At 46.5% G+C, this 26,847-nt stretch overlaps 3 protein-coding genes across 4 annotated transcripts; 1 reads left to right on the top strand and 2 right to left on the bottom strand.

Moving 5' to 3' along the window:
* The first annotated feature begins 46 nt into the window (after positions 1-46).
* Positions 47-14,833, top strand: fam193a (family with sequence similarity 193 member A). 2 transcript variants are annotated; one of them, XM_037471013.2, is made up of 23 exons: positions 47-490; positions 1,508-1,576; positions 2,896-3,138; positions 5,349-5,524; positions 5,608-5,775; positions 6,340-6,586; positions 6,715-6,839; positions 6,991-7,138; positions 7,254-7,328; positions 7,455-7,529; positions 7,613-7,725; positions 8,161-8,403; positions 8,530-8,686; positions 8,857-9,000; positions 9,371-9,649; positions 9,980-10,202; positions 10,293-10,619; positions 10,896-11,178; positions 11,331-11,517; positions 11,657-11,896; positions 12,038-12,920; positions 13,480-13,561; positions 13,756-14,833. In XM_037471013.2, the coding sequence occupies exons 1-23, from the start codon at positions 269-271 to the stop codon at positions 13,847-13,849; spliced, it is 4,803 nt and encodes a 1,600-aa protein (XP_037326910.2). In that variant the 5' UTR covers positions 47-268; the 3' UTR covers positions 13,850-14,833. The 2 variants fall into 2 exon arrangements, with proteins under 2 accessions (XP_037326910.2, XP_037326909.2); XM_037471012.2 differs by having other exon boundaries at positions 10,293-10,667.
* A 3,543-nt stretch (positions 14,834-18,376) lies between these two features.
* tnip2 (TNFAIP3 interacting protein 2) lies at positions 18,377-21,735 on the bottom strand. The gene is made up of 6 exons (XM_037472994.2): positions 21,041-21,735; positions 20,441-20,743; positions 20,253-20,342; positions 19,879-20,142; positions 19,617-19,742; positions 18,377-19,529 (listed from the first exon to the last, which is right to left on the bottom strand). The coding sequence occupies exons 1-6, from the start codon at positions 21,353-21,355 to the stop codon at positions 19,200-19,202; spliced, it is 1,428 nt and encodes a 475-aa protein (XP_037328891.2). The 5' UTR covers positions 21,356-21,735; the 3' UTR covers positions 18,377-19,199.
* Positions 21,736-25,091: 3,356 nt separating this feature from the next.
* On the bottom strand, positions 25,092-26,597 carry sfrp2 (secreted frizzled-related protein 2). The gene is made up of 3 exons (XM_037472609.2): positions 25,996-26,597; positions 25,726-25,806; positions 25,092-25,396 (listed from the first exon to the last, which is right to left on the bottom strand). Exons 1-3 carry the CDS (start codon positions 26,498-26,500, stop codon positions 25,092-25,094), a joined length of 891 nt encoding a protein of 296 aa, XP_037328506.1. The 5' UTR covers positions 26,501-26,597.
* Positions 26,598-26,847: the final 250 nt, after the last annotated feature.

The raw sequence follows: 26,847 nt of genomic DNA, 5'->3' as shown, positions 1-26,847 counted from the left end.
TTCCCATAAGCCCCGGCAAAGGGGACGCACAGTTGCAACGCCAACTGCCTAGTTGAGGCAGCACAGCTAGAGGCCATATTGGAGTCTATGAAGTCGGTTTGCACTTGGATGGAACTGAGTGTCTGTCGTTTTTTGGGGGGAGTCTCTAAATCGCTGTCAACCGGATTTACACCCGAGTGGTCGCGCCAGGCATTCCAGTTGAGACCCCGGCCGAGTCTGGACGGCACGTCGTCACGCTTCTTTCGTGGAGAAATAACAAAAAATAAAAATGAGTCCAACCGATGCTAAGCGAGGGGCTAAACGCAGGAAGAACAAGCGGGGCGGTGGCAGTAGTTGCAGTGCTGTCTGCAATACCAGCGGTGGCAAGGCCGGGGTCGCCTCGGCCCTGGGCTGTGCGGGAACAGCGACACCCGCCTCCGTCGTGAGCTTTTTAACAACCGGCAACGCGACCAACGGGACTGTCGGGTCCGCGACGGGCATAAACGGAGAGGTGAGACAAGTGTCACGCATCCGAAGCTGGTGGATGTCAAAAAAAAAAAAAGAACGGGGCGACTGGCTAGCAGCGACACGAATCTGATTTGGGCCCGAGACCGATGCGAGGAGTGCTGCTAGCGAACCAACATATGCGTAGCTAGAAATTAACTGGCTCAATTAGCACTAATGCTGTTTCTCACGCTTCGTGGTACGCAGAGCCAGCTAGCGAGCCGAATAGCCGTGCAGTCAGACTGGCCTTTGCTGTATATTTTATTACACTGTCGTAAACATTAGCTTTAAGCTACTTGTGGTAGTCAACCGGGACCAGCCATCGTTAGCCCAAGTTTAAGATATCGCAGCTGAATCGACCAGCAGCTTAAGTCACCGCGAAGTGTTATTTGTTAGCCAATGCAGCCCAGGTACGGAAGGTGGAGAATGTACCGGATGACCAAAGACTATTTGGGAGTATCGTACGGTTCGACACATTGGACTATAGGCTGCTTTTACGCAGATAAACATGAATGCTAGCTAAGGCTAACAGTTAAGAGGAGTAACAACTTCAGTCTCGTCGGAGCTCGATGTGTACGAGCTGACCTCCCGCTTATAAAGAGTTTAACTTGGTTATTTTCGACAGACAATGCGCTAAGCAAACAGACTACCAGCATGTTTACAAAGTTGCCTAGTTTTACACCATTGCCACAAAAGCAAGCACAACATCCATAAGTAACAGTGACGCCATTGGCTGTTAGCTAATTTCTGTGTAACAGACGTGTATTTGATCATTAATTGCCAAGATGGTTGTTCAGCAGGTTAGTTTCGGGGGTCAATTAAATATGTTTTTACACAAGTGGGGAGGAAAGGCCTTAACATCAGTTAATGGGAACATAATGTTTACATTGTAGTCTGCATGGCTAGTAGCTGCATTACAAATTTGAGATCTATTTAAACTAAGAAAAATACTCATTTAGATTTCTTATTCTGGTTAAATCAGTGTGTGCTTCTATGTAATCAACGAGTTGTTTGTATCCCTCAGGTAAGCAGCAGTGTTACACCACAATTTACAGAAGGACCAGTGAATGCGGTCTTCTCCGCGATCCTTCAGGTAAATTCACATCAGGAGCTTCAGAAGTCGATTCAAGTCCAGAGTTGGATCTATCGTTCAAAAGCCACGCTCCATTCTTCAAATATAGTTTACACTTTTACGCCAGAAGTTTAGGCAGACCAGAAGACCGAAGTCGCTCTTTATTTACCTTAAACATTTCAAGTGTTTAGTGACATAACTCTCAAAAATATATAGAATTCCTATGGGCACCAACAGTGGTGCTCTCTTCCATCGCATGACATCGAAATGGTTCAACACCAGTATTTTCACCAACCATCTTATTGACAGCCTGCACTAAGTGATCAATTACAGCTGTCATCTCAGTCACTTTTTTGACAGCAGTTTTAGAAAGCTGCATATGCGTCGTCAGCACTATCTTAGCATCTAGCCATGTGTAACAGGGCTCTCCTTCAAACTTTTTCTCCACATTCTGACCTTAACCAAACTATATATTAACTTGTCATTATAATCTTAGACAGTGAAATCAATATTCACAAACTTGCATAACCACCTTAAGTGAATGTCACAGCCTCAGAAACAGTAATGCGATGACATTATATCCAAATGATTGCTATTTGAATGTATGAATACATTACCACATATAAAGAACTGTGGCCATATGCAGTACAGTTTCTTGTCACAAATGTAAAATGTTCCTCCCAAAGTAAAATATTTTCATTGACACTAAACAAAGTAATTCAGTATGTACAACAAATCAAATTATGCATGTTGGGTTTTGGTCAGCTGGTCTTATTTAACGAGACCAGTTGTGCTGCTTATGTTGTCAAATCTTTGCAGTATACCAAACATGCCCAGAAAATACTATGGCTGTGTAACCAACAGATTAAGAATCTCATGGAAACTACTGGTACACCCAGAAAACTGATGCTGACATAGATGCAAAGCCACCCTTTTTTTTAAACATGTGCCAATGTTGAGATCATTAATTGAAACGTCTGCCTGGTAACTATGTGTTTGTGGTGTCTGTGGTTCGCTCACGGAGGAGGTTGCACATTTAGAAAAGGTTCCACTGTTTTAATGGAGCGCAGAGGGGCAGTTTGGAGACTTAAGAGTTGTGGTGCAGACTTAATGTATTACAGACAGGTTCATTCAGGAGATAATGTTGATCCATTTCCACATCATTTTTAATGTTTATCATATTTCCTTAACAAACCACCGCAATCCCACTATTTTTCTGTCTAATATCCTGTTGTTGTTGGGTTTTTTTTATTGTGTTATAATGAAAACATTTATATAATTATTATGTGTCTGGGTACCTGATGAATTGTCCTCCTCTCACTGCCACGTGCTCTCCACAGACCCCGTTCACGTTCGGCTTGAACAAGCGGGCTCCGTACACGGCCGGCGACAGCTGCCTCTTGTGTCGATGCGAGCGCAAAGACGCTTCCATACCTCCAGAGGCGGGGATCCTGGGCCAGAACGGTACAACACAGCCCAACAAGACCCCCACCGCCCTCCAGCTGCCTCTGTGGGTGTGCTCTGACTGCAGGCGCACAGTGGAGAAGGAGGACCGACACACCGCGCTGGAGCAGTCTATGGGGGTAAGACGCTTCGGTGTATCGGGTCTTGGCGTTGTGCGGGGAGGGGTTGGAAGTGCAAAGACGGAGGGGCAAGGTCTGTGAACGGAGTGAGAGAACCGCTGTTCCCTTCACTGAATCCACGGTTCCCAAACGTCATCCGTCTGGGCGCCGAAGGGATATGATGTTCAACTCGCACAGCTGCAGCCAGTCTCTCAGTGGATGATTTAGCGCTTGTGTTTCTATGCCAGAAAAGCAACCAGAAGAAATTGCCATCGCTGATTTGAAAACCAACAACAAAGACGTTAGAGGCAGTATGCTATCATTTCATATTTTGAATTTGCTTCACTTTGAACTATAATTAGATGATTGTAACTCTACCCAAATATGCAAATCGTTTCACCTTCTTAAAACAAAGGACAATGCAGTGGATCAACGACTGCTATATTCTTTACAGTGTGTATGAGCATAAGTTTTCGTGTTCTTCACACTTTGCAGTTGGTTTTGCTTGACACATCAGAGCATGACTGTAATTATGCTCTCCGGCCTCGGTTGTATGAATGCCATGATGTCTGAGACTAATGCCTGTTCATATAAAGAGCTCCTTTATGTGCTCAGCTTGTGTCTTGTGTGAGGACGCCAATATAGAAGCGGGAAAATGTTGTGATTGTTTTACTGGGATACAAGCTCTTTACTATATACATATATGAATGGACTCCCCCTTTACGTGTTTTATTGGATAAAGTGAAAAAGTTATGAGCAGTTATTTGTTGCAATAGTTTCATATTCCCTTATTCATTTTCTAGCAGAACAAATGACTGATTTAAAATGGTCTCCTGCCGCTTTACGGTCCTGTGTGTTAGCTACATGTTGGTTGTGTGACTTGAGCCTCAAGTAAACTCGTGTCTATCAGAACGTGTAATTCATCTCTGCAATTAATAATTAACACACATTCTGGATCACAGTCTTTGACTTGTAGCGAGTTCCTGAATCATTGATCAAAAATAACAACAACAAAAAACTCCATAGAGTTTCATATTGTGGCAGAATTTCAACAGTAACGCATGCCTACAGCTTTTGCAATATTCCTTTACTACAATGACGCACATTCTTACTGCCCTCTGTTTTAACTTTGTGCAAAGTTTATACTTCTACACATGCCGGGAAATTCTTAATAGTGGTCAGTTGAATCACTGAAAACCTTACTGAGTATCTCAAGTGGTTGTAGGTGTTGCATAGCTGAGCTGGTTCATATACTAAACCATAAGGCTTTACACAAGGTGGTCAAGTATGTCAGAGCGGTTGCTTTCCTTGTTGTGAATGTACCATGGCTGTTTGGCTTGGGTTTGGTTTCCTCTTTAATGTATTGTTCCTCCGCATCCTCCCAGCATTGGGCTTGATGCTGACTCAGAATGTCATGGCCCCCCCGTAGTAAACAGAGCCAAGCCACCGGAGAGCTTTTACTCTGCAGAAGGGTTGCACCGAATAGAAACATGACCGCTCCAGTGGGTTTTTGATGACGAGGCGCCTCGCTCGGTCCCATCGGCATGTATCTTAATAAGATAGAAACACTCACCCCATGACATTCCTGTTGGGGTGCAAGACCCTGTCCTCGGATTGGCTGCTTTTTCTGTTGTCGGCTCATAGCACATCCTTCTTTTTATCTGCCGTATCAAACAGGGAGACAGTTATTGCAGAGGTATATCGATGTCCAAACCGCTGCGGCATTCCATCTTCATATTATTCGTTATTAGGGGAAAATCAACCCTAAAGGCATAATACAGTACATGTTATGCTATGGTAACACATACTGTGCTTAATGCTTTATCCCCCTTATCCTGTTTAGGGAAACTCTGTGGGGTGCTGAAGTGTATTTCCAGCTGACTTTGAGCTAAGGTTGTAGGTTGCAGGGGTGACACATGGAGACAAACATTCACATTAAGACCCGAGTCCATTTAAGGTCAATTAAGCTAAACGGCATGTTTTTGGACTTGGAGAAGAGGCCAGAGAGAACGTGAAGGGCAAGCAGACTCCACACAAAGGCGTCTCTCTTGCTGCGATGCGACCGTGTCAGTACAAACATAATCAACAGCAATGATTTATTATTTATTATTATCTACAAACAACGCAGCACGGGCTGGCTCCTTTAAAACTTTGCTCACTTGCATCATCAGGAAAGCATCAAAACCGCTGGCTATCTCACTGTGCTCATTGGGTTTTTTTTCTCCCCACAGAGCCAGGACTTCCTTTTGCACATGCCCGTGGGGAACGCAAACCTCGACCAGGAGGCAGCCACGGGGGACCGACTGGACTCTGCTGTGCCCACACTACCCATGCTGCCTGCCCCGGACCTCACCGCCCCCATGCCGGCCGACACCGTGTGCAGCTGTGAAGCCTGCAACGAGAGGCGGTCAGTTTCGAAGCGAATTAAATTAAATCGTTTAGTCTTTGTGTGTTGACAGACATTTAATTCTTTTATGTCCCGAATAACAGGGAGATCTCTGCGGAATCGGAGAGGGAGTCACAGCAGCTACAGAACCACTGGTCCGAGGTCCGCTACCTGGTGCGCTGCATCTACCGTCAGACAGGAACGCCATTGGCAGATGACCACGATCAGCCCCTGGAGAGGGACAATGAGGGCATGAAGGAGCTGGTCGATAGGTAAAACCACTGATTTCTGTCTTCTGGGTGTTTGTCCACTAGGGGTCTCTATTTGAATGCATTAAAGAAAAGGTTGTGTAAAAACAACCAGGCACGAAAGCCCTTTGAAAGGAATGGTGTCAACAAGTTGAAACTAATTCCATCTCGACTGTATCGGTCAGATTAGAAACCCGTTTCAAAACACTTTTATTTCCCGTTTAAACAGAACTATCGGCTGTGCCATGACTCACCATGGGAACTTTCTAAACTTAGCAGGGGGAGAAATATTTTAATTTAATGTCAACTTGTCTGAACCTCACCTAGCAAGACCTATGTCCTGGTTGCATCCGTTATCATTCTGTTACCAGGAGGAAAAGGCTCTCTCTTGCTTTGTCATTTCTTAAAACTAACCACATCGTTCTGGGCGGCGTTAAGCAGGGGATGCAGCTAAGTGGCCCTCGTGGTAATATACATGGCACAGAATAATAACGGGAAGAGATAGCCACGTGAAATACTCGGCCAGAGTCAGGCTCACCCCCAAAGTCTACATTTAGTCTCAAATGTTTGACCTCTTCCCGCCTGTAGACTCTGTGAGAAGGACCCTTACCAGCTGTATCAACGGTTGGAGCAGCAGGCGCGTGAATACGTCTTGGAAATGAAGGTGCGGCTACTGAAGCACCTCTCGACGGGACCCAAGACTACAGGACCAGCGGGGACCGTGGCTGCAGCCCTGGGTCCTCCTCAGGCCCACCAGTTCATTTCCCTGCTGCTGGAGGAGTACAACGCGCTCTGTCAAGCTGCACGCACCATCAGCAGCTTTCTGCTCACCTTGGTCAGTTTATCCTCCGTGCAGCCTTCTGAATCACAGTGTTGGCTGTCCTGCAGGTGGCATCACAGGCAACGCATAGTCTGTTAGTTGATGTCCATGATTCTCAATGTTTGTGGGGGGGTTTTTCTCAGGAAAATGAGCACCTTCAGAAATTCCAGGTGACGTGGGAGCTGCACAACAAGCACCTTTTTGAGAATCTGGTGTTCTCTGAACCTGTCTTGCACAGCAGTTTACCTGCACTGGTTGCACAGCTGAAGTAAGTAATGGTTCAACTAGTATAATATTATTCACTCATACATCGCTCTCACTAAATATGCCGTTATATACCCACATTGGACCAATGTTCCAAAATTCTACCAATCTCTTGTCCATTTTAACCATTCAAGTATCTGTATACTTTTCTTCAGACATGGCACAGCCTCCCACGATTCATACAATGAAGATATGTACAGAACCTCGTTAGGAAGTTACCATCAGCTGCAGCACGACATGGCTTTGGTGGCTACTGAATGGCAGGAGTGTGAGAAGAGGATCGATGACTATGTAGACGAACAGGTATTCACAAGACAAAGCATAAACATATTTGAGACAGGAAATGGCACGTTCATAAAAAGCTGGTATTTTATAAGGATGGCATAATTAAAGCTCTATGGTTGTGACTCTCTTGTAGCTGCTTTTCAAGGTGGAGGGTCAGAGTCTCACCAACCAAAGAACAGAGCCCCACAAGTCTTTGATTAGCAAAAACGTAAGAGACGTGAAAATTAAAACGTGAACAAAGTCAAAGGTTTTTTTTTTTTAAATCTCAACTTCAAATTGTAATTTCTTTTATTCATGGAGGTTTACACTGTTGTAATCATCTGCCCATCTCCAGACTCTGAAGACCAAGCAGCGGATGCTGAAGGAGGACTGGGAGTTCTTTAAGCAGAGGAGGTTTATAGAAGAACAGGTACACAACTATATTGTGGACCAGATTATAAGATGTAGTTCTGCATCTCAAGCTGTTTTTAAAATTGCGTTCTCTTTATATAGTTACCCAACAGTAAGAAGCCCCCCACCGGAGAACACTACTTCACAGACACCATGAGAATGCTCTCGTCTCGTCTGAGTATTCCAGACTGCCCAAACTGCAATTATAGAAGAAGGTGAGTATCCACAATTCATTTGGCAGGGTTTCCACTGTCGCATGAAGAGCCGAAGCCATCTTGGAGCCAGCTGCTGTTCAGTGGCCGAGGGCCTCAAGGGGCTCGGACAAAAAACATCCCACTGAGCGCTCAGATAATCATTTAGCGGTTGTGTTGCTAATAGATTCAACTGGCCTATAATAGATTCAACTGGCCTATTTCTAATTTCTTCAAAAGCAAGGCCACAATCAGCTGGCCCCCTTTATCCCTAATATGTGAGGTTTGGTAGTAGTTTAATCACAGGAACTTTTGTTGATATTGTATAATGTCAAGAACATTGTTTTGAGATGGAACATTAAGAAGAACATTGACTCCAGAGGATGGACGTAACCTTATTATATTAAGATAATAATATACAATGAAATGAATATTGAGATCACCCACCCCTCCCAACAGGTGCACGTGTGATGACTGCAGTCTATCACACATCCTCACCTGTGGCATCATGGACTCTCCCATCGCTGAGGACCTTCACATCAAGCTGCCCCTGCAAGGGGAAGCCCCCCGCGATTTCCTGGCCGAGGTGCACCCCCCCAGCCTCTCCTCCGGAAGCTCCGCCTCCGGCTCCAACTCCAGTTCCCCCATCACCATCCAGCAGCATCCACGGCTCATTCTGCCTGAAGGAGATACCAACACGTTGTAAGTCAGCCAGTCCCAGTCTGGGCTTTAGGCGCAGATTAAATGGCACTTTTATTCATATAAAACAATAATTGCCCCCTGTGTCTCTTTCCCCTGACACGTTTACTCATTTCCGTCCTCTTTTAGTATCAGTGATGATGACGAAGTGCCTCCGTTGTCCAGTAAGTACGGGGACATCTACCCTCTGACTGGTTATGAGGAGAGCAGTGTTGTGACCGCTGCTGGTAACGGCCTCCATAGTGACATCAATGGGGAATGCGAAAATGGGGAACTAAAGGAAGGGGTGAGTTCTGTGCTGCTGTGTACTACTTTTTTTTTTTTTTTTTTAAAGAGGGAGAAAAAAAGCCCCGATTAGTTGTGAATTTCCCTGCCGGATTATTGGAACCCGGTTGCATTTACTGTTCCTCACTTAATTTCGTAATTGTGTCTTTGTTTATCCCTTTTATATCTCAGTCTCTTCGGATGAGCAGCAGCAGCTCTTCAGAGGGCGACGAGGAGGAAGTGTATGGTGAGGTCGGTGGCGAGCCCCAAGGCCAGCGGGAGGAGCTCTCCTCAGCAAAGACAGTCAGCCCCCCACCTTCTTACAACCACCAACAGGTGTGGTGACGCCTTCTTTTAATAAGCCTCTTTTATTAAAATTGCTTGGACATAAAGTGCTTGAAAGTGTGTTTTCATAATGAAACAACAGCTGTCCCTATTCAAATCCTTGAACTTTCCTTATGAAGCTGCAAATAACTATATATATTTTTATTAGTTCTTATTATAAAAAGAAAAAATACATACAAAAATTTGTTTCCCCCCACGTTGAAGCAAATCCACACAGTTCCAAATTAGGGAGAAGATTCATTGATTTACAAATGATTATTTCTACGTGAACATAACAAGATAGTAAATCAGAGTGGAGGAACACACAGAATTCAGAATACAAATCACAGAAGGTATTTGTAACCCGTGTCCGCACTCTTAGGTAGAACCGGTCCAGCATGCCTGCGAGTGCCACGTGTGCAACCAAGACCCGGGCTCCTCCGCCCTCGGCCCTGCAACCTGCCTGCCCGCTAGTCGCCTCCACGCCGCACCTCCTCCCACCGTCGGACACCAGTTCTTCACAGACAGCAAGACACCTCCTGCCCACCCCGCCCTCCACCTCTACCCCCACATCCACGGCCACCTGCCCCTACACAATTTCTCCCGACCCCTGCTGCACCCTACACTTTACCCTCCCAGTCCTCCTCTCACGCACAACAAGGTGAGGATCCCAAACGTCACTCAAGCTTTATCTGAATCATTTCATCCCGACTACTTTCTTTATCCATTGTGACAAAGTGCATCTATGGCCCGACCTTTACGAGAAGGTGGATTCATTTCCTTATTGTTGGGGATTTTTGAAGTTTCCAAGAACAATACTGCGCTCAACTGCATTCTAGTTTCACTTTCCTGTAGTTTAAATTGTCTGCCACAAGGGGTCAGTCTGGAGCCAATCCTGGTTGAGAGCAATCCAAAAACTGTTGCGCACCAGATCAAATCAGTTTCTCATAATCACAATAAATGTTTTTAACCTATTTCTTCTCCTTTTAAGCCTTTGCCCCCGAACCCTACATCCAACCACTCCGCGGCCAAGCAGCCGGCCTTCAGCCCAACGATACCGGAGCACGTTTACCAGAACTGCTTCGGCGGTGCATGTGGTGCGGGAGACTGGAACAGCTCGCTGCAGTGTCTCTCGCTGAAGTTTGAGAACCTCTGGGATGCTGCTGTGATGAAGAGCTGGAATCCATCTGTCCTGTTGCCCGAGTCCCTTCCAGGTGAGCCTCTGGCACGACCGAGATAATCAACAGAGAAAAAAAGAAACGCCAGTTAGAATCATGAGTTGTCTCGACTTTATTTCTCAACAGGTGACATGCTCGGGCCTCCGCTCGCTGACATGCCCCTCCCCCCAGCATCATCGCCATCGATCGGCCCCCCAGGGGAGCACCCCTCGCTGCCCACCCCTATGCCCCCTTCCTGCTCCGCCTCGTCATCGCTGTCGTCGTCGTCGTCCTCCTCGTCCTCGTCCTCGTCTTCATGCTCCTCTTCAGAAGCCAAACAGCAGAAGAAGAGTGGCGCCAAGAAGAAGTGTCTCTACAATTTCCAGGATGCCTTCATGGAGACCAACCGAGTAGTGATGGCCACCTCAGCCTCCACGTCCTCTGTGTCCTGCACTGCCACCACGGTCCAGTCAAGTAATAACCCCCTCATCCACCTAGCATCCAAAAGACCCAACTCTTTAGGTAATATAGGCGCTGGCATCGGTTAGGTGCGCCCTGATATTGATCAATTGATGGGCCTGCAGAGAAAGAAGTGAAATATAAACGAACAATTTACAGATATTAGGAAAATGTTTTTTTTTCGTGTTGCTAATTTGCTTCTTTGTTCTTATAATTAAAGTATTCACAAATGTTTTCACACAAAGAAGAACAAAACAATGCTCTCAACCAATATATTCTTGTCTCCTCCAGACAATGTTTTTCACAATTTAGGTAAAGAGGACCACAGGCCACCCGCTCCAGCCCCCCCTAGAAACTGTGCCGCCGGACTGACCTCCCTCCCGCCACTCTCGGCTCCCACCCTTCCCCCAGCACCCACCACGCACCTTCCCACGCTGGGATCACAGCCCTTTCCCAAGATGGCTGCCCCAGCCCCGGACTTCATTGAGGCCCACCAGGGTTTGTGTCTCCCGCCCGCCGAGCCCCCGGCCTCCTCAGCAGATGGTCCCGTCAGCGCTCCACCCAGTGTCTGCAGGTAAACCCCCCCCCACCCCCCGGCCGTCCTACAGACTCACAGGACATCAACCACACATAAAACCAAGGACTGAGACAAATTCATTGGAAATCTCATAAAGTTGACCAAAAGTATCTTCTGAGACTGATTTTCAAAGGACGATTATTTTTCAGTGATCCGGACTGCGAAGGCCATCGCTGTGAGGGCAACGGGGCGTACGAGCACCAGACGTACGATGGGGAGGAGACTCAGGACGAGGACAGCTGCTCCGAGCACAGCTCCTCCACCTCCACCTCCACCAACCAGAAAGAAGGAAAGTACTGCGACTGCTGCTACTGCGAGTTCTTCGGGCACGGCGGGGTGAGAGGCACACATTTAGTACTGTTCACTTCAAATTTACAAGTTCTTTAGGGGGGATTCAGAGTTATGTACTAACCTAATGCTTAATGTAATCATTCCATTGATCATTCTGTTTTTTTTTTTTTTTTTTTATTCCCAGCCCCCCGCTGCTCCGACCAGTCGAAACTATGCAGAGATGCGAGAGAAGTTGCGCTTGCGTCTGACGAAGCGTAAGGAGGAGCAGCCCAAACGGGAGGAGCAGCAGCCCGTGATAGAGCAGGATCGAGGGGTGGAGGACCACAGGCGGGTGGAGGACCTATTGCAGTTCATCAACAGTGCCGACAACAAACCTGTTTCCAGTTCGAAAGCAGCCAAACGGGCGAGGCACAAACAGAAGAAGGTAATTCTTTAACAATGACCTGCCCTGTTCTCTGTTCAGTCGAAACTACCACAGCGCCTCTGGGAGCACGTAATGCACGGCTGATTTGTTTTGGGTCGACCGTGTCATAACGCTCAAAGCGTGTGTCTCTGTGTGCTTCAGATGGAGGAGAAGGCTCGTATGGAGGCGGAGGCCCACGAGAGGGAGGAGCAGCAGATGCTGGAGGAGCAGCAACGACGACAGCGGCAGGAAGAGGAAGAGGCAGCGCTTCAAAAGGAACTGCTCCGGCTGCAAGAGCTGCAGCACCACCGGGCCGCCAAGAAGAAAAAGAAAGAGAAAGCGAAGGAAAACACCGCGCCCCCACCAAACAACCCACAGCCCCTCAGACAGACAGCTCAGAACGTCCTAGATAACCTTCACAAGGGAAAGTCGCACTCGCTGCTTCAAACCCTCATCCGGCTCCCTGAAAAGAAGGAGCCCAGATTAGAGCCTCTGCCCCGCCCCAACACACAGCACAGCCCCAAACGCACTAGTGACAGGGGGTTTTCTACTGAGACCAACAGCCCCAAGTGTCACGCCCTCCTCCACAATGGCACTCCCACACCCTCGCTCGAGGTCACCAGCAAAGTGAAGGCCAAGCCGTCCGCCAAAGTGGCCACTTGTGCGTCCGCTCTGAAGAAGGCCCCAGAGTCGCCCAAGTGCTCCGACGTGGCAGCAAAGCTAGCCAACGGCGCCCCAGCCCGGACTACACCGGACCTCAAAGCCACCAGAATCAGGCCTGCCGAGGCCCTGGCCCCTCTCCCGACCACTGAGCCAAGGAGGGAGGATAGGTGTCAAAGTGGAGGCGCCGGTGGGAAAAGGCAGCATCAGCAGCTACAGCAACCGCCGACCCCGATGAAGGAAGAGAGGAGGAGTCCGCCCGCGTCCAACCCTTCCCCGTCGCCGCCTCCAGCCTCCCAGGCCGGCGGCGCCGGATCCCCTCAGCCCAAAGGCAAGACCAAGAAGAGCAAGAAGAAGAAGGGGGAAAAGCTGAACTCCTCCATAGGTTGGTTTTATCACCCACAAATCCGTTCTGAACAAGGAGGGGTGTGTGTGTATGTGTGTATTCTCTGGTGTGCATGTGGAGTCACAGGGTGGATAGTGAATGCGTGCAGTGTGCAGATTGCTGCTGCTGTGTGAAGAGCGGCTTCATGTAATTTTACGTCATGTCACATAAATATATAGTATCGCACTTGTGCCTTTTCTATTTTGAGCATTCAAGCCCTTTTCTGCTGACAAGGTGCCAGTTCAGAACCCTATGCCTCACATTTACCCTTTTAAACCCGTTCAAACAGAACCACCAGGTTGTGGTGGAAAAAGAAATCGGGCGTCTGGTGTAGAATTATGTAGAGCCATAATGTTGATGGTTGTGTGAAAGGAATAAAAGGTTTTGTCCCACTCTTGTGCAGGAGATTTATGCTTTTATTCTTCTGACAAACCCGGCTCGCTTTTTTTTTTTTTTTTTCAAAGCCACTAATGTGTAGAAATTCCAACTCAAGCAAATTCATTATTTTAACATAGTAAACATCGCAGCAACTAACCGGCCTTTTTTTTTTTTTTTTCAGATGACGTATTCTTGCCCAAAGACATCGACCTGGATAGCACTGAAATGGATGAAACGGAGCGGGAGGTGGAATATTTCAAAAGGTAGATATCGACTTTTAAGGGTACTCTGTGGAGTAATGTCGTTAGTGGATAAAAACGACTTTGACCGTTGTGATTGTCATTCCAATAGTCTTCTCGACCTCTCTATTGAACTTGAACCTGCTTGTTTTTATCTCCGAGGTATAAAGAAAGTAGCGCGGCTCTTCAGAAGCTTGACGTTGTTCTGTCTCCTGCAGGTTTTGTCTGGATTCGGCCCGGCAGACCCGCCAGCGGCTCTCCATCAACTGGTCAAACTTTACTTTGAAGAAAGCTACGTTCGCTGCACATTGAGGCTGCTGCTCGGTCAGTGACTGTCGGGACACAATCAGTACCTCAACAGCTATTCCAACCCACACGACACCCCCCACCCCCCCCCCCCCCCCCCTCCCACCTTTACCTCCACCCAGCTGTTGTCCTCCTGGAACTTCTCTCCTGCTGTGCCCAAATCACACCCACGCTGCCTTGCTTTGCTCTCGTTGCTGTGTGGTTCCAACACGGACCCATCTGGATCGATCCACCTGCAGAACTTGTATGAAATAAATGACACAAAAGAATCACAAAAAGCTACTTTACATCTGATTAATTTTCCTTGCGTGCTTGTGTGCTTTTATTCTGAGTTGGGCATTTCTTTTGACTTAAAAAGCCATGGTCTAAAATGATTTTCTTTTTAATGGCTTATCTATGGTCAAAAGATGCTTAATATGTCTGGATGGTTTCCTTCCAAAAAAAAAAAAAAAAAGAGACAATGGAAACTACAAAAAAAAGAGAAATGTACTGAATTAAAAGCTGTATTTGATATTGTGGCTTAATATCCCATCGTTTCCCGTTCCTAGCACGGCATCATATCTACACGATTGACAAGGGAATGGGTTTGGTCAGCTGGTTCCCCCCCCCCCCCCACTACCCCCCCACCTCCACCACCACCACCACCACACCTCACCCCCTTACAACCACCCTGTTTCACAGAAAGGAGGAAAGCGTAATACTTGACAATGTTCTTTTTTGTTTGTTTTTTTAAGTTCTGTTTAACAAAACTTGAGTAAAAGTGTACCAGTTACAGTTTTTGTTTTCTTTATTTTTGACCTGTAGCCAGCTTGTATCAGAATACTCTCAGAATGAAATCAAAAAAAAAGAACAATTCTCACACTATCAATCTGTTATAGAGTGTATATTGTATTAACACTGAAGCCAGACTGGCTACTTTTAACATATTGTTAAGTAATATTAAATCTTGTCTTTCTTTTTTGAAAGATGGAATACAGTAGTACGGCAGGATTACGCGTCTTGTGTCAAATCTTATTTCCGACTTGCTGTAGAGATTTCCAATAGAAGGCCACAGACACCACAAGCTGCACATACATCACCGTTTCAAAGATTACTAAATTGCATGTTATGAGTCTAGCGTGTTAAGTGATTTTTTTTGGGGGGGGGGGGGGGAAGGTTAGCTGTTACTGTGCGAGGCTAACAGTCCCCCCCTCCCCCCACTTTTAAGCTAACTGGCTGTAACTTCACATACAACAGAAAGAAAAAAAAATCATCAAAGTTGTAACTCGCTGCAAGAAATCCAAAAGTCACTTTCCAAAAGGACCAATTCCAGCTGGATTAGAATCCCCGTCGAGGTCACTTCACCTGCATGTGATGATGCCCATATGCAACAGGTGAATAGAAAATGGAATTACACCCTTTTTTTTTTTTGCTGCTCTGCATGTCTGCAGCTACACAATGTTGGTTCCATGTTTTTAAAAAAAAAAACACCCTTCGACACATGCATGTTCTTTTTGGGAAAATCTACTAATAGGTCATAATCAATTTATACTTTTTGATTCAAGGTAGTTTTGAAATTGAAGTACATTCCCTCAGAATAAAAGTGAGCGTGAAATGAGGTCACGCGTTGGGTTATCTGGGTCAACTGGACGGGACATTAGCAGAAGTAAAACCTTTTGAGTGCTTTTCCAAAATCCTGCCCTTCAGTTTGCACAAAACAAAACAATTTTTATCTTATGTCCACAAAGTTGGAGGTGGTCACCCAAGAAGGCAGAATATTCACGTATTTTCATAAGTCAACCTGGAAGAAGTAGCTCTTGATAAATTGATAAAAGTTCAAATATGCTGTGAAAGTACAGCATGCTCATGCCCAGAGCCCAAATGGACGTGTAGAGGAAGTGAGTCGCAGTGATGTTCCTCAGACTGCTTCCTCTCGACCTCTCAAAGCCACGAGGCCTTTCACGATGAAACCTTACCGCTCCTTTCCAAACTGGACGATTGAGAGAAAAGTGGTGAACGTGAACTTCATTCAAGGGGAGACCAAAAGGTGTGAGTTTGTGAGAGCCACCCGGAGCCCGTCTGACTCATAGTTCCTTTCAGGTATGAATCATGTCTGCAGGGCGCGCTCGCTCTCAGTCACCAGTGATGTAAGATGGGATCTACCGCATTTAAGCAAATGCCCCGCAAAACTACGCTAACGTAGACGAGCCCGAAAGCACCGAAGGCAACAAACGTCGGGAGGGGGCAAAAATGTGGGCCGTGATCTAAATAAAACTCTGATTTCTGTTTTATTTTTTAAGTGACTTAAAAAGTTTTTTTTTTTTTTTTCCATCGTGTGACCTTCTAAAAAAAAAAAATGTTCTCGCGTTGTGACCTTTGCTGCGAAAGACGACGGTGCCCTCGGGGTCCGACGTTGACGGGGCGGCGCCAATGGGATCACTCCAAGGGAATCACAGCCACCACGTGGCTTGTAATCAGAATGCCGAACTTGGTTGGACCGCCTGGAGCGCTTCAGGATCCCATAAACTTCCAAAGAGGGAATCCCCCCCTCCCCCCACCCCCATCCCACTCCTCTTTTTCCCCAACCTCAAGTTGGTTCCTGACTCCAATCTGCCACATAACTTATTTGTTTGAAACACTTTCATTCCAAAAAAAAAAAACGTACAAAATATTTTCCCATCCAAAGTTAATACCAAACCCGAAATCCATTAAATCAAAATGATCGGCTGAAGTCGACAACACTCTGTAATAAACCAGCTTTTTTGGGAATTCCCTTGCGATGGCGGGAAATTCCCGTTCTTTTTAGGATACACATAAGATTAAAGGCTGTATATCTATCCGTTCTGTGTTTGTCTGGATAAGTGTCAGGCTGAAGTTTTAACCTCTCACGGCGCTACGTCCTGATGCTCTGCGTCTGGTTTCCAAACAGGAACTGATCTTCGGCCCGTCACCTGACTTTTTCTCGCTAAATTCTTCGGTTTCTTAGAAAAGTTCCCTGAGACACTCAGGTGGGGACTTGTGGGACTTGTGACCTATTTATTTCCACTCTCAGATTGGTGGGTGGCACTTTTTTTCTGTGTGAAAGTTCAGTCACGTATAGACCCTGTTATAGATGCGCGGGTGTGCGTGTGGCGGGTGGGGGGGTTAGTGGGGGGGGGGGGGGGGGGTGGTTGGGGGGAGAATCCCCAGCAGACAACTCGTGGCCTTTTTAAGGGGCCGCATGCAGAAAGGTGGCCTGCACACGAGATGCCGAGGTCGCTTGCTTGAACAGGAACCTGCTCATGCGGGTGTATGAATTAGCGTCATATGCAAATTAAATAAATTGTCAAAACCACAAATATCTTCCCTAGTGAGCTGATGAGTAAGTTAGCATGTGATGCTTTTTGGCGAGTTGGATGAATGTCAAACCGCTTCATTTTGTTCTCTGAGTTATTCCTTCAACACCATTTTGTGTAAATAAAGCCTAATAACCTCTTGTTTTGGGTGGAGGGGCTTTTTACAATTTGAGATTTACAGGAAAATTCACCATTTTGGGAAAAAAATGTTTTTTACAGATATTTGGCTACGTTAGCTAGAAAGCTAACCTGGCTTTGCCCACTGTTATGAAATCCTCCTCTAAAGCTAACGTAGTGAAATTTGTATTTGTTTTTGTAATCCTTATGACATTGTGCCACATTGATTTGTGTCTAGTGTGTAGCTGTAAAAAAACACACAAGCCCCCCCCCCCCTGTCCCCCCCTCCATGCTTTGTGCTAAGCTACGCTAACTGACTGCAGTACATTCACATTTACCACACAGAGAATGGCATCAATTGTCTCATTAGATTCGATGGCAATAAAGTAAATGCGGAGATTATATTCAATGGCATAGTAGTTACAGCAAGACTACGTAACTTTATTAAACGCATAAATGCACAAATACACACTGAAAGCATCAGCTAGCTCCCCAACGTTAGCTCACACTGGTAAGGCTGTATCAGGTTTTCAATTGAGTGTCTTTGCTCATGGATACAACATTCAATCCCCAAGAAGAATGCATTGCTAAAGTTATTTGTTTAAAGTATTGATCTTAGTGTGTCTTGTGTTCTCACACACACACACACACACACACACACACACACACACACGCACACACACACACTCACGGTGCGGCTGAGGGTTTTCTGTACACTTCAACAGGCCTACTTCCTTTTTAACAGGGGATATCCAGCTTCCTGTGCTTATTACACCAAACCCCATGACAACTGAATCACCTAGATGTGTCCGAATGATCCCTCAGAGGCTGTCGGTGGCGGGACGCCTCGGTCGCCGATCTGATTCCGCAGGCAGTGGATGGATGGAACTCAAACCTGCCGCCGTTCTGGGAGCAGCTGGGATTACGGCTGTGACAGTGCAGCGTGTCCATTCAGGCAACACTCGGTTAGGGGGTTTCCACAGAGCGCGCGCACACACACACACACACACACACACACTAAAGCGGACATCTTCGTGGTGAGGACGTGATCTGTGGTTTCAGCTCAAGGCTGCAGACCGTCAAGAATTAATATGCACCACCCGATAATGTGGCATCCTTAAAGCGCTGCAAATAATGATGAGAAAGTGTGTGTGCGAACAATATTTTATTACAAAAAATGTCTGCAAAAATAAGTATATCATTGTCAGTTAAGAAGCAATCTTTACATACACAAAAAAAAAGAAAATGGACAAAAAAAATGCATTTTTCCAGTTATCTCTTACCATTTTTCATCCTTAAAGTGTACCAGGACATAAATATTTCATGGCTTTGGTTGGAGAAATGGCATCTATGCATTGCACTCAAACGCTTTCCTGTGTCCAAATATATAGGCAACTTGAATAAATATGAATATAGTTATATCTTTCAAGACCTCTTAATCTCTTAAGACTGTATAATTTACAGGACACAATATGTACAGTTCAAAACAAAAGTAAACAACTTATAGCACCACATTATCCCAAATACAAAGCTTATGCGCCACGACTGTCTCAAATTCAGTTTTGGGGCGAAAAGTCAAGAAAGTGCAACAGGTTTGCAATCTGACGCATTGAGGTATATGATATATTGCATTGACATCCACTTAACCCACCACGGCAATCTCCGGCGCGGCCACAGAAAGAACACCAACAACCGGACACGGTTCTCCATGCAGACCCAGAAAAGCCTCGTCCACTCATCTCGCCTGCAGCGGGGAGGAGGGGGGGGGGGGGGGGGGGAACTTTGGCTGCTACCTCAAGTCAGTCCTTTCATTTGTAGTCAAGTCCACACGGACCGGAAACTCCACGCAGGTTATTTTCTGCCGCGTAGTGTCATCGAGCGGTGAGCGGCAAGCGTTCCCCCCCCTCCCCCCGTGCCACTCCTGTTCATATTCTGGCACAGTCTTCGCAATGGTTCAGGTACTCTGCCGCGTCCGTGTCCTTGAACGTGGCGAGGCACCGCGGGCACTGTAGTTCCGACAGGCCCGGGCGCTCGCTCCACGCGGGGCTCAGTGTGGCGGCGACGAGGGGCCCGGCGCCGGCGGATGGCTGTTGCTGCTGCTGTTGTTGTTGTTGTTGTTGCTGCTGCTGCTGCTGCTGCAGCAACTCGGGCGCAGTCCTCAGCAGGGGCTCGGGCGATTCCTTGCGTCGGCGCGAGGCGATCCGGTGCCCTATGTGCACGCGACACATGGGAGCCACTTCTCTGCTCGCTCCGGGCTGAAAAAGGCAAATCGCACGCAGACGCTGTGAGAAATGCACAAAAGGTGGAAAACGTGCGAGGTGCCAGAGGGCCCGTTGTCTCACCTGCTTGTGCGGCGGCTGCTGCTGCTGCTTCAGCTGATGAATCTGCTCCTTCAGGTCTTGGATCTGGCCCTGCGCTCGCTCTCGATCGGCACGCTCCGACTTGAAGTCGTCTGCGTAGATGAGGACCTGATTGAGGAACAGAAAAAAAAAAAAATCAAACATTGGAAGCCTAAAGAGCCGATTCCAGTCTAATTCTACTCATGAAAACTGATTAAACAAAAGACTATACTGATGTTGTAAGAACACAAGACGTCGCACGGACCTGCTGCTGCAGAGTCTGGATGCGCTCTTTGTTGTGCCTCCTCATCTCCGCCACGTCTCTACTCAGCCGCGCACACTCGCTCATCTTCTCCTCGAGTAAGCCATTGAGCCTGGAAATCTCCTGCTGGAGCAAAGCGCTGCTCATGGGGCCATGTCCCGGCGTCAAGCCCTGCCCGGAGGTCTCCTTCAGCCTCTGACACAAGCCTCGGATATAGTCCTCCCTGCTGGAGTCGTACTTCTGCCACTGACAATTCAGACTTTGGACCTGAAAGAGACGGAACGACGACAATAAGGAAGCCGAATGTGTTTTGTCGAATTTTCAGGTCGCCAAACATAGGTCGGGCAGCCGCCGGCGAGCACTCGGCGCAGACTTACGTAGGCCACTCGCTGCTTCAGCTGCTCATTCTCCTCTTCAAGGTGTCGGATTCGGGCGTTGACGCGACTCACGTCAGAGGGCTCGGTCACCTGTAGGATGGAGAGAGCGGCGTTACAACGGAGCCCTCCACAAAGTGCAAAAGTAAATTTTAAAAAAAGCACAAAGTTTCTCACACACACACACACACCTCTTTAGACCTTTGCTGCGGAGCCACATCCTCCGCCTCTCCTCCCCCCTTCTCATCTTTCTCCAGCCTGGCCAGCAGCTCCTGGCACACCTTCACCGTGGCGCCGAGCTGGCCGCGCAGCTGGTCCGCCTCCTCCGCCAGGGACGTGCAGAGCACGGCCCTGGCGGCCTCGGCGCGCTCCCTCTCCTCCAGGGCCGCGCGCAGCCGGTGGACCTCGCGGTCCTTCTGGTGGTCCGGCTGGCACCGGACGACCTCCAGCTCCAGCTCCTTCTCCCCCAGCTGCAGGGTCAGCCTCTGGATCTCCTGGTGGAGGAGGACAGAGAGAGAGATCACATTTAAGTACGTAGTGTGTGACTGTTTGATGCTTTTCACGCAATTTTCAACACACACACACACACACACACACACAAAAACAGATGAACAACTAAATATAATGCTGATTGTTGCTATTGTTGTTCCAGTTGATTGTCTTGGGGGAAACTTAAGCAGCCACCATGCATCTTTAAAATTGGGATCTGACGAGTTATGGAGCTTGTTGGTTTGGACCTCCATAAAAACATCAACATCAACATCGAAAGCGTTGATTTGACAGTATTTCACCTCCGCTTGCCGAGACGCTTTGAACTCCACGTCGTTTCTCCTCTGCTTCAGTTTGCATATTTCTTTACACAGGCTCTCCAGCAGCGACTTGGACGGCCCGATCACCACGGACTCGTTGTCCCCCACGGACACGTAGATCTTCTCGTGTCTCCCCAGCCGGACTTTCAGGTCGCCGATGATGTTGTCCTTGACGTGGATCTGTTTGTTCAGGAGCTCGACCTCCTGCCGCGACTCGTGGAACAGAGTGTTCAGCGTGCCGCAGCTGCGGAGCTTCGCGTCGTTATCCGGGTCCGTGGCGGCGGCGGCGTTATCCATCGTGGGCTCCGTGGATGTTGACAGGCTGTTGGGTCTTTTTTTTTTTCTTCTTTTATTTTCTTTTCTTTTAGTAATCCAGCATTTGACACCTCTGTCTGCAGCGACGTGACCTCAGGAATGGACCGGGGAGGGTCGATTCGCGTCGAGGGCTGTGGCGCAGAATAATATTCTCGCATGTGGGGGGATTTCCCACGGAACTTCCCCACGGACTTTTTGAAGCTTCGTCAAACATACACCACCCCCCCTCCTGTCTGCTAACAACGATTCACCGTCGACCTTCATTCGGGAGACAAATGGGGTTTTTATTGCCCGTTGGCACAGACGGAAACGTTTGTCAAAGAGACCCATGAATAGCTAAAAAAAGGTTTAAGCTAACGTTAGGCTAATGCCAACGGCTACATTTTTTTTTTAAAAGTAGCGATGCTGCGTTCACTGCACTCGTAAATGTGGCCTCTTGAAGCGAGAGGTGAGATTTATTTCAGAGCGTTCAACGGTGAACGAGGGAAGAGGTCGATATAAAATGGTTTGTTTTGTTTTGGCAAATTGTGTCACATAAACTGATTGTGAAGAGCAAAACCCGTTCTAATTTTTACCAACACTCCACCACAGCGTGCCTTCTAATTCACCTGGACACAAAGTCCCTTAAAAAAAAGGGATTTGCTAATTATTTGTGCGGAATCACAAACTATTTCAACAGCGCTGCATTTTCCCAGCTGTAGTTTACAGGGTTTCCTGGCATCCCGCCTCATAAACGTCACATCAGAACATTTGGAGTGTCATAACAAATTCCCCGCACGTTCAACAGATGTTAACTTGTCCCACTGTTTTTGAAGGCATCGTTATTGCGGTCGCTTCTCTTCATTGCGACGCACATAACGCAGTATTTATTTCAAGTACAAGTTGCGCAGTTACGGATACACCGGTGTGTGTAATTGTATTGCTGCAGGCCCAGACCCAGTTCAGAGGGCTGATTCATCCATTATGACTGACCTCTGTAGGCCCTTAATAATCCTGGGTGGCGTATACACATTTCTGCTTTCTTAAGTATCGGATAAAGCTTTAATGACGAAAAAGGATGTGAAAAAAGTTCTTATAAGGGATATTGTCCCCGGTAAGGTCAAAGAGCATTGCTTCTTAAAATTAAATATTTTATGATTAGTTTAAAATTTAAAGAACAATATTTCCCTCGTCAAATGAAGTGGAGGTGTGATGTTGCAGAAAATGGAAACACTCAAGTGAGGAGTAGTTTGAAAACAGTTGTGAGGCCTTCTCATCCTCTTGGACCCTGGACTATACACAAACACTGTCTCATAGGGTCTACTGGTGGAGAGTCCCAGGTGTTTCTGGGTCAATGTCACATGAGGGCTCCAGAGTTGAGTCACTTAGGTCACATGAATAATCATGTGACAATTGTCAAAGCCACATGAATCAAGGTGTAAAACCAGAGAGAGCGGCTTGGGTTAAACTTCCCCAATTAATCCTGTTACTTCCGGCTTAAACATTTGTGTAATTTTTTTGTATTATGTGTTTTGCTGAAATTGTTTGAATATTCAAATTAGAAAATATGTGCTAGTTTGAATAACTTTACAGAACAAATATCAGAACGTTGAATAAAGACAGGTATTGTTTTGCTGTCAATTTTTTTTTACAGAGGACCTTGTTTTAGAAGTAAAATCTTCTGTAAATTAAACAAATAAATGATATATGAACAATTCCCGCTGTAAAAAAAACGTTATCGTTGGACTGTTAGTTCATACGAATTTGAAAACATTTACATTTTTATGTATGTGAGTAAATATAATAAATGTTTGTCATTGTTTTCCACATACCTATAGTACAATACAGGAACAATACAGGAAGTAATCCAGGTACCAAAAAAGGATTGTGCATCAGGAACATAAAACGAGAGTCACGTGTCTCAAAAATCAAAATATATAACATGTTTGTATTAAGATACAAGCAAGCAAAGAAAAGCCTATAGATTCAATGTGTAATTTAATGCACACAAGGATTACAAGCCAAGCTTGACCTTTGACCTATAAGTCTGTATGGTCAATGGTGTTTTTTCTAAAATGGAATTCACCACTGGAAACAAACAACCATAAATACAGTGTGTTGCAAAACTGTCATTACTGAATCCCTCATATGAGTTATTCCGATGATCAGACTTTACTTCCCCTAGGTGGCGGTGTTTCAACGATAAAATATACACTGTAGGTTTATTTTCATTGTTAAAACTGTGGCCACGATGAATTCTCTTTAAAGTCTTTATTTATTCGTGAGTACATTGATTTCCTTCTGCACAAGAATAAAAATGAGTCATTTCAAAACATAATGTTCCAGCTTCGAGTAGTTGGTAACTATACAGAGAATTAAAGTCAGTATTTTATATTTACACATTAATACCTTCAAAAACACTTTTTACATTGCACACACACGCACGCAGGGCCACGTTTAAAAGGTGTTCCTAACAAGTAACTGCTCATCAAATTAACTCTGCCAATCAAAACTCAGATTTTCATCCTTCAATAATACCAAAAAAAAAAAAACTTGCGTCACTCATCAAATAACGGGGCAAAGATGCAAACATCAACATATGAAAGCATGGATTAGAAAAAATATTAGTTCTTTCATACTGTGCTAGTAAATTATGCAGTTACTCAAGTACAAAAAGATAACCAAGAGTATTAAAATGTTTAACAGGAAGAGAATATAGCCAGCTATCTCTCATTTTTTACTTGAGAAAACGGTGGGGACACAAAAACAATAAAATGATATCTGCCTTTGAACATCGCACTACTCACACTGGGATCACAGCTTCATTTAACATGCACCGCAAAATATGAATCAGTCATTATTTAGGTGCAACCATGTGAGAAAAATGATATTGTATATATATATGAGAAGATTATATATACACACATATATATATAAGAAGATTTCAAACTCATAGTTGCTGAGTCATTTAAGGCCTTTGACCCTAGTGATACAACTTGTTCCTTTTGGGAGTTTTGAATGATGTTTACTTGAATGATTTTACCTGGTTTGAGGAACTACCCATGAAAAATATAAAAAGTTTCATTTTTTGGGTGATGATGCAGAAGCAGAAATAAATCCCAGGTATTACCAAGGGGGACAAAAGAAAACATCTTAAATCCCCCCTGGGGAGGGGTTTGACCAAATCTGCCCTTTTTTTTTAATCAATTGTTTTTTAAATCCTGAATTTCAAAACTATAAAAAACAAACTCTAGGCTAGTTTTCCCTCCAATAATGTAGTTCCATTTTTAACCACCAGGATGCCAGCTGAGTGCAAATAATGAGGGGGGGAGGGGAGGGGGGGTGTAGCAAGGACAGCTCCCCTGGAGGAGACACACCATTTTAATACTGGCCACTGGGAGGCGCTCACGACTCACAAAGTGCAAAAGGAACGGGATTCAACAGATGAAGTTACTGCAATTTAAGGGACTTTTATAACTGTTATTTTTAACCAACAGATGTGCTTTTGTTTGCCTGTTAATTCGGGAAATGGACCAAATAAACACCCTTTCTCGAATCTAAACAGAAATATATGAACCCTAACTGTAGCTCGTGGGACAACCGTTTGAAAGAGCTCTACTAAACCGTTCGGACATTCAGCCCCCCCCCCCACTCCCCCTCTCCCAAACCCTCCACACCTCCTACCCCCCCACCCCCCCTACCCCCCACCCCCCCCCCTCCCCCTTCCTACCCTCACCTCCTAGCACTGCAGCTTGCGGATGCTGCGGGAAATCCTCTTAAACTCTCGCTGTCCCTTCTGCCAGCGCTTCAGCGAGGTGATGACCAGGTGGCCGTCCATCTTCTGGCCCATGACCAGGTAGGCGGCGTGGATGTCGTTCATCTCCTCGCAGATGCACTGCAGGCCGTCCTTCAGCCACAGCGCCGTCTTCCTCAGCTCGCGCTCCGTCACGCCGTTCAGCTTGTAGATGGTCTTGCTCTTGTTCTCGGGGACTATCTTGGTGTCCCCGTTGATGTAGGAGATCTCTTTCACTTTGATCTTCAGAGCTGGACGCGTGCAGGCAAAAGGGAAAAAAATAGTGGATTTTGTTTTCTGATGATCTGTGTGAGAATCTCTTTTCTTTTTTTTGCACATGTCAAAATGAAGTCACGTGAGAAGGCCTATCTGTGGTTTAGTGCTGAAATGCGTGCGATGGCTGAGACAAGAAATGAGAAGGGTAATCCTGGACCAAATACTCATTTTCTTTGCACTCTTTAGTAAGTTAAACACATTTGACATTGCCATTTTGCTGAAACTCCCTGGAACCTCCATGCATGACCTCTTGAAGCCTCCAAGCTTCCCCTTGAACAAATACAAAATAGGCGGCTGGACTTACCAAAGTCATTCTTACACAGGTTGTCAACAATTTCATTGTCATTTTCATCCGTTTCCTTGCAGGCATCACACACCCTGGGCACTAAAATGACAAATTAGATCAGATGAGCGTATTATCTACATTTCCACCGGAAATTAACTAAATAAGTAGGGCTGCATCCAGATGTGACCACGCAGTTGATGGATGGCAACCGGGCAAATACGCGAATTATACGCACCACGATGATAAACAGGCCTTTATGCACAACACCAAACACCCAGACAAACGTACCCTCTTTGGTGACTGGCACAAAGTTCTCGATGCCTGCAGGCGGGATGCACAGGTCGTTGTCGAGGGGGAAACGGTCGCAGTCCAACATCTTTGGCCAAGGGAAGCCGAAGGCGGACATGACGGGCGCGCAGCCGTTCCGGACGCTCTCGCACAGGGACCGGCACGGCTGTATGGGCTCGTCCAAATCGTCCAGGCAGACGGGAGCGAAGAGGGAGCAGAGGAATTTCCTCGTGTCCGGGTGGCACTGCTTCTGCACCAGCGGGATCCAGGACGACGCTTGCTGCAGCACCTCGTTCATGGTTTCGTGGCCGAGCAGGTTCGGGAGGTGCATCTCCGTGTACTCGATGTCGTTGCACAGGAGGAGATTGGCGGGGATCGGCTTGCAGTTGTTCTTTTTGTAGAATAAGTCATGCTGTCCGAAATTGTACAATCCGTGGATAGCCTCCGCGCAGGGTATCGTCATGACGCACAACACGGTCACTGTCGAAATAATAAAGACCCTCATCGCGTGCGCGTAAAACCTTTCGAATTCAAACGCTGGAATCGGGGTCGCGGAGCGTCGGGCGGCGTGGATGGAGTCTCTGACAGTGGCCAGCAGCAACTGGGACATGAGGTTTTTCTTCCAGGCATGTCTGGGAGGAGTCTGCACGCCGTGCGTAAAGACCGTTCCCATTTCAGCACTTGGTCTCCCCACATCAGGTGAACGCGTAGATTAATGTGTCTGCTCAAGTCCAACGTTCTCACTGCTCCTCTGGGGCTCGCTGGTATTTTTGATTACTAACTAGAGCTTATGGGCTTCATTACATCTTGTGGAAAACACAACAAAACGTGTGTGACCGGTTTTCATCATTA

The sequence above is a fragment of the Pungitius pungitius genome, chromosome 9 (assembly GCF_949316345.1).
Source record: "Pungitius pungitius chromosome 9, fPunPun2.1, whole genome shotgun sequence".
Taxonomy (NCBI): Eukaryota; Metazoa; Chordata; class Actinopteri; order Perciformes; family Gasterosteidae; genus Pungitius; species Pungitius pungitius.
Note: the sequence above shows the minus strand (reverse complement) of the source record. Positions and strands in the feature narration are given on the sequence as shown.

Excerpts from the sequence above, each read along its gene's own strand:
- sfrp2 (XM_037472609.2), bottom strand. The coding sequence starts at position 26,500 with ATGAGGGTCTTTATTATTTCGACAGTGACCGTGTTGTGCGTCATGACG. Across the intron at positions 25,807-25,995 it reads TGTGCCAGTCACCAAAGAGG|TGCCCAGGGTGTGTGATGCC; the intron begins GTACGTTTGTCT and ends TTGTCATTTTAG. Across the intron at positions 25,397-25,725 it reads CCTGTGTAAGAATGACTTTG|CTCTGAAGATCAAAGTGAAA; the intron begins GTAAGTCCAGCC and ends GCACGCGTCCAG.
- tnip2 (XM_037472994.2), bottom strand. The coding sequence starts at position 21,355 with ATGGATAACGCCGCCGCCGCCACGGACCCGGATAACGACGCGAAGCTC. Across the intron at positions 20,744-21,040 it reads AAGCGTCTCGGCAAGCGGAG|GAGATCCAGAGGCTGACCCT; the intron begins GTGAAATACTGT and ends CTCCTCCACCAG. Across the intron at positions 20,143-20,252 it reads TGAAGCAGCGAGTGGCCTAC|GTCCAAAGTCTGAATTGTCA; the intron begins GTAAGTCTGCGC and ends CGTCTCTTTCAG.
- fam193a (XM_037471012.2), top strand. The coding sequence starts at position 269 with ATGAGTCCAACCGATGCTAAGCGAGGGGCTAAACGCAGGAAGAACAAG. Across the intron at positions 3,139-5,348 it reads CGCTGGAGCAGTCTATGGGG|AGCCAGGACTTCCTTTTGCA; the intron begins GTAAGACGCTTC and ends TTCTCCCCACAG. Across the intron at positions 6,840-6,990 it reads GCACTGGTTGCACAGCTGAA|ACATGGCACAGCCTCCCACG; the intron begins GTAAGTAATGGT and ends ACTTTTCTTCAG.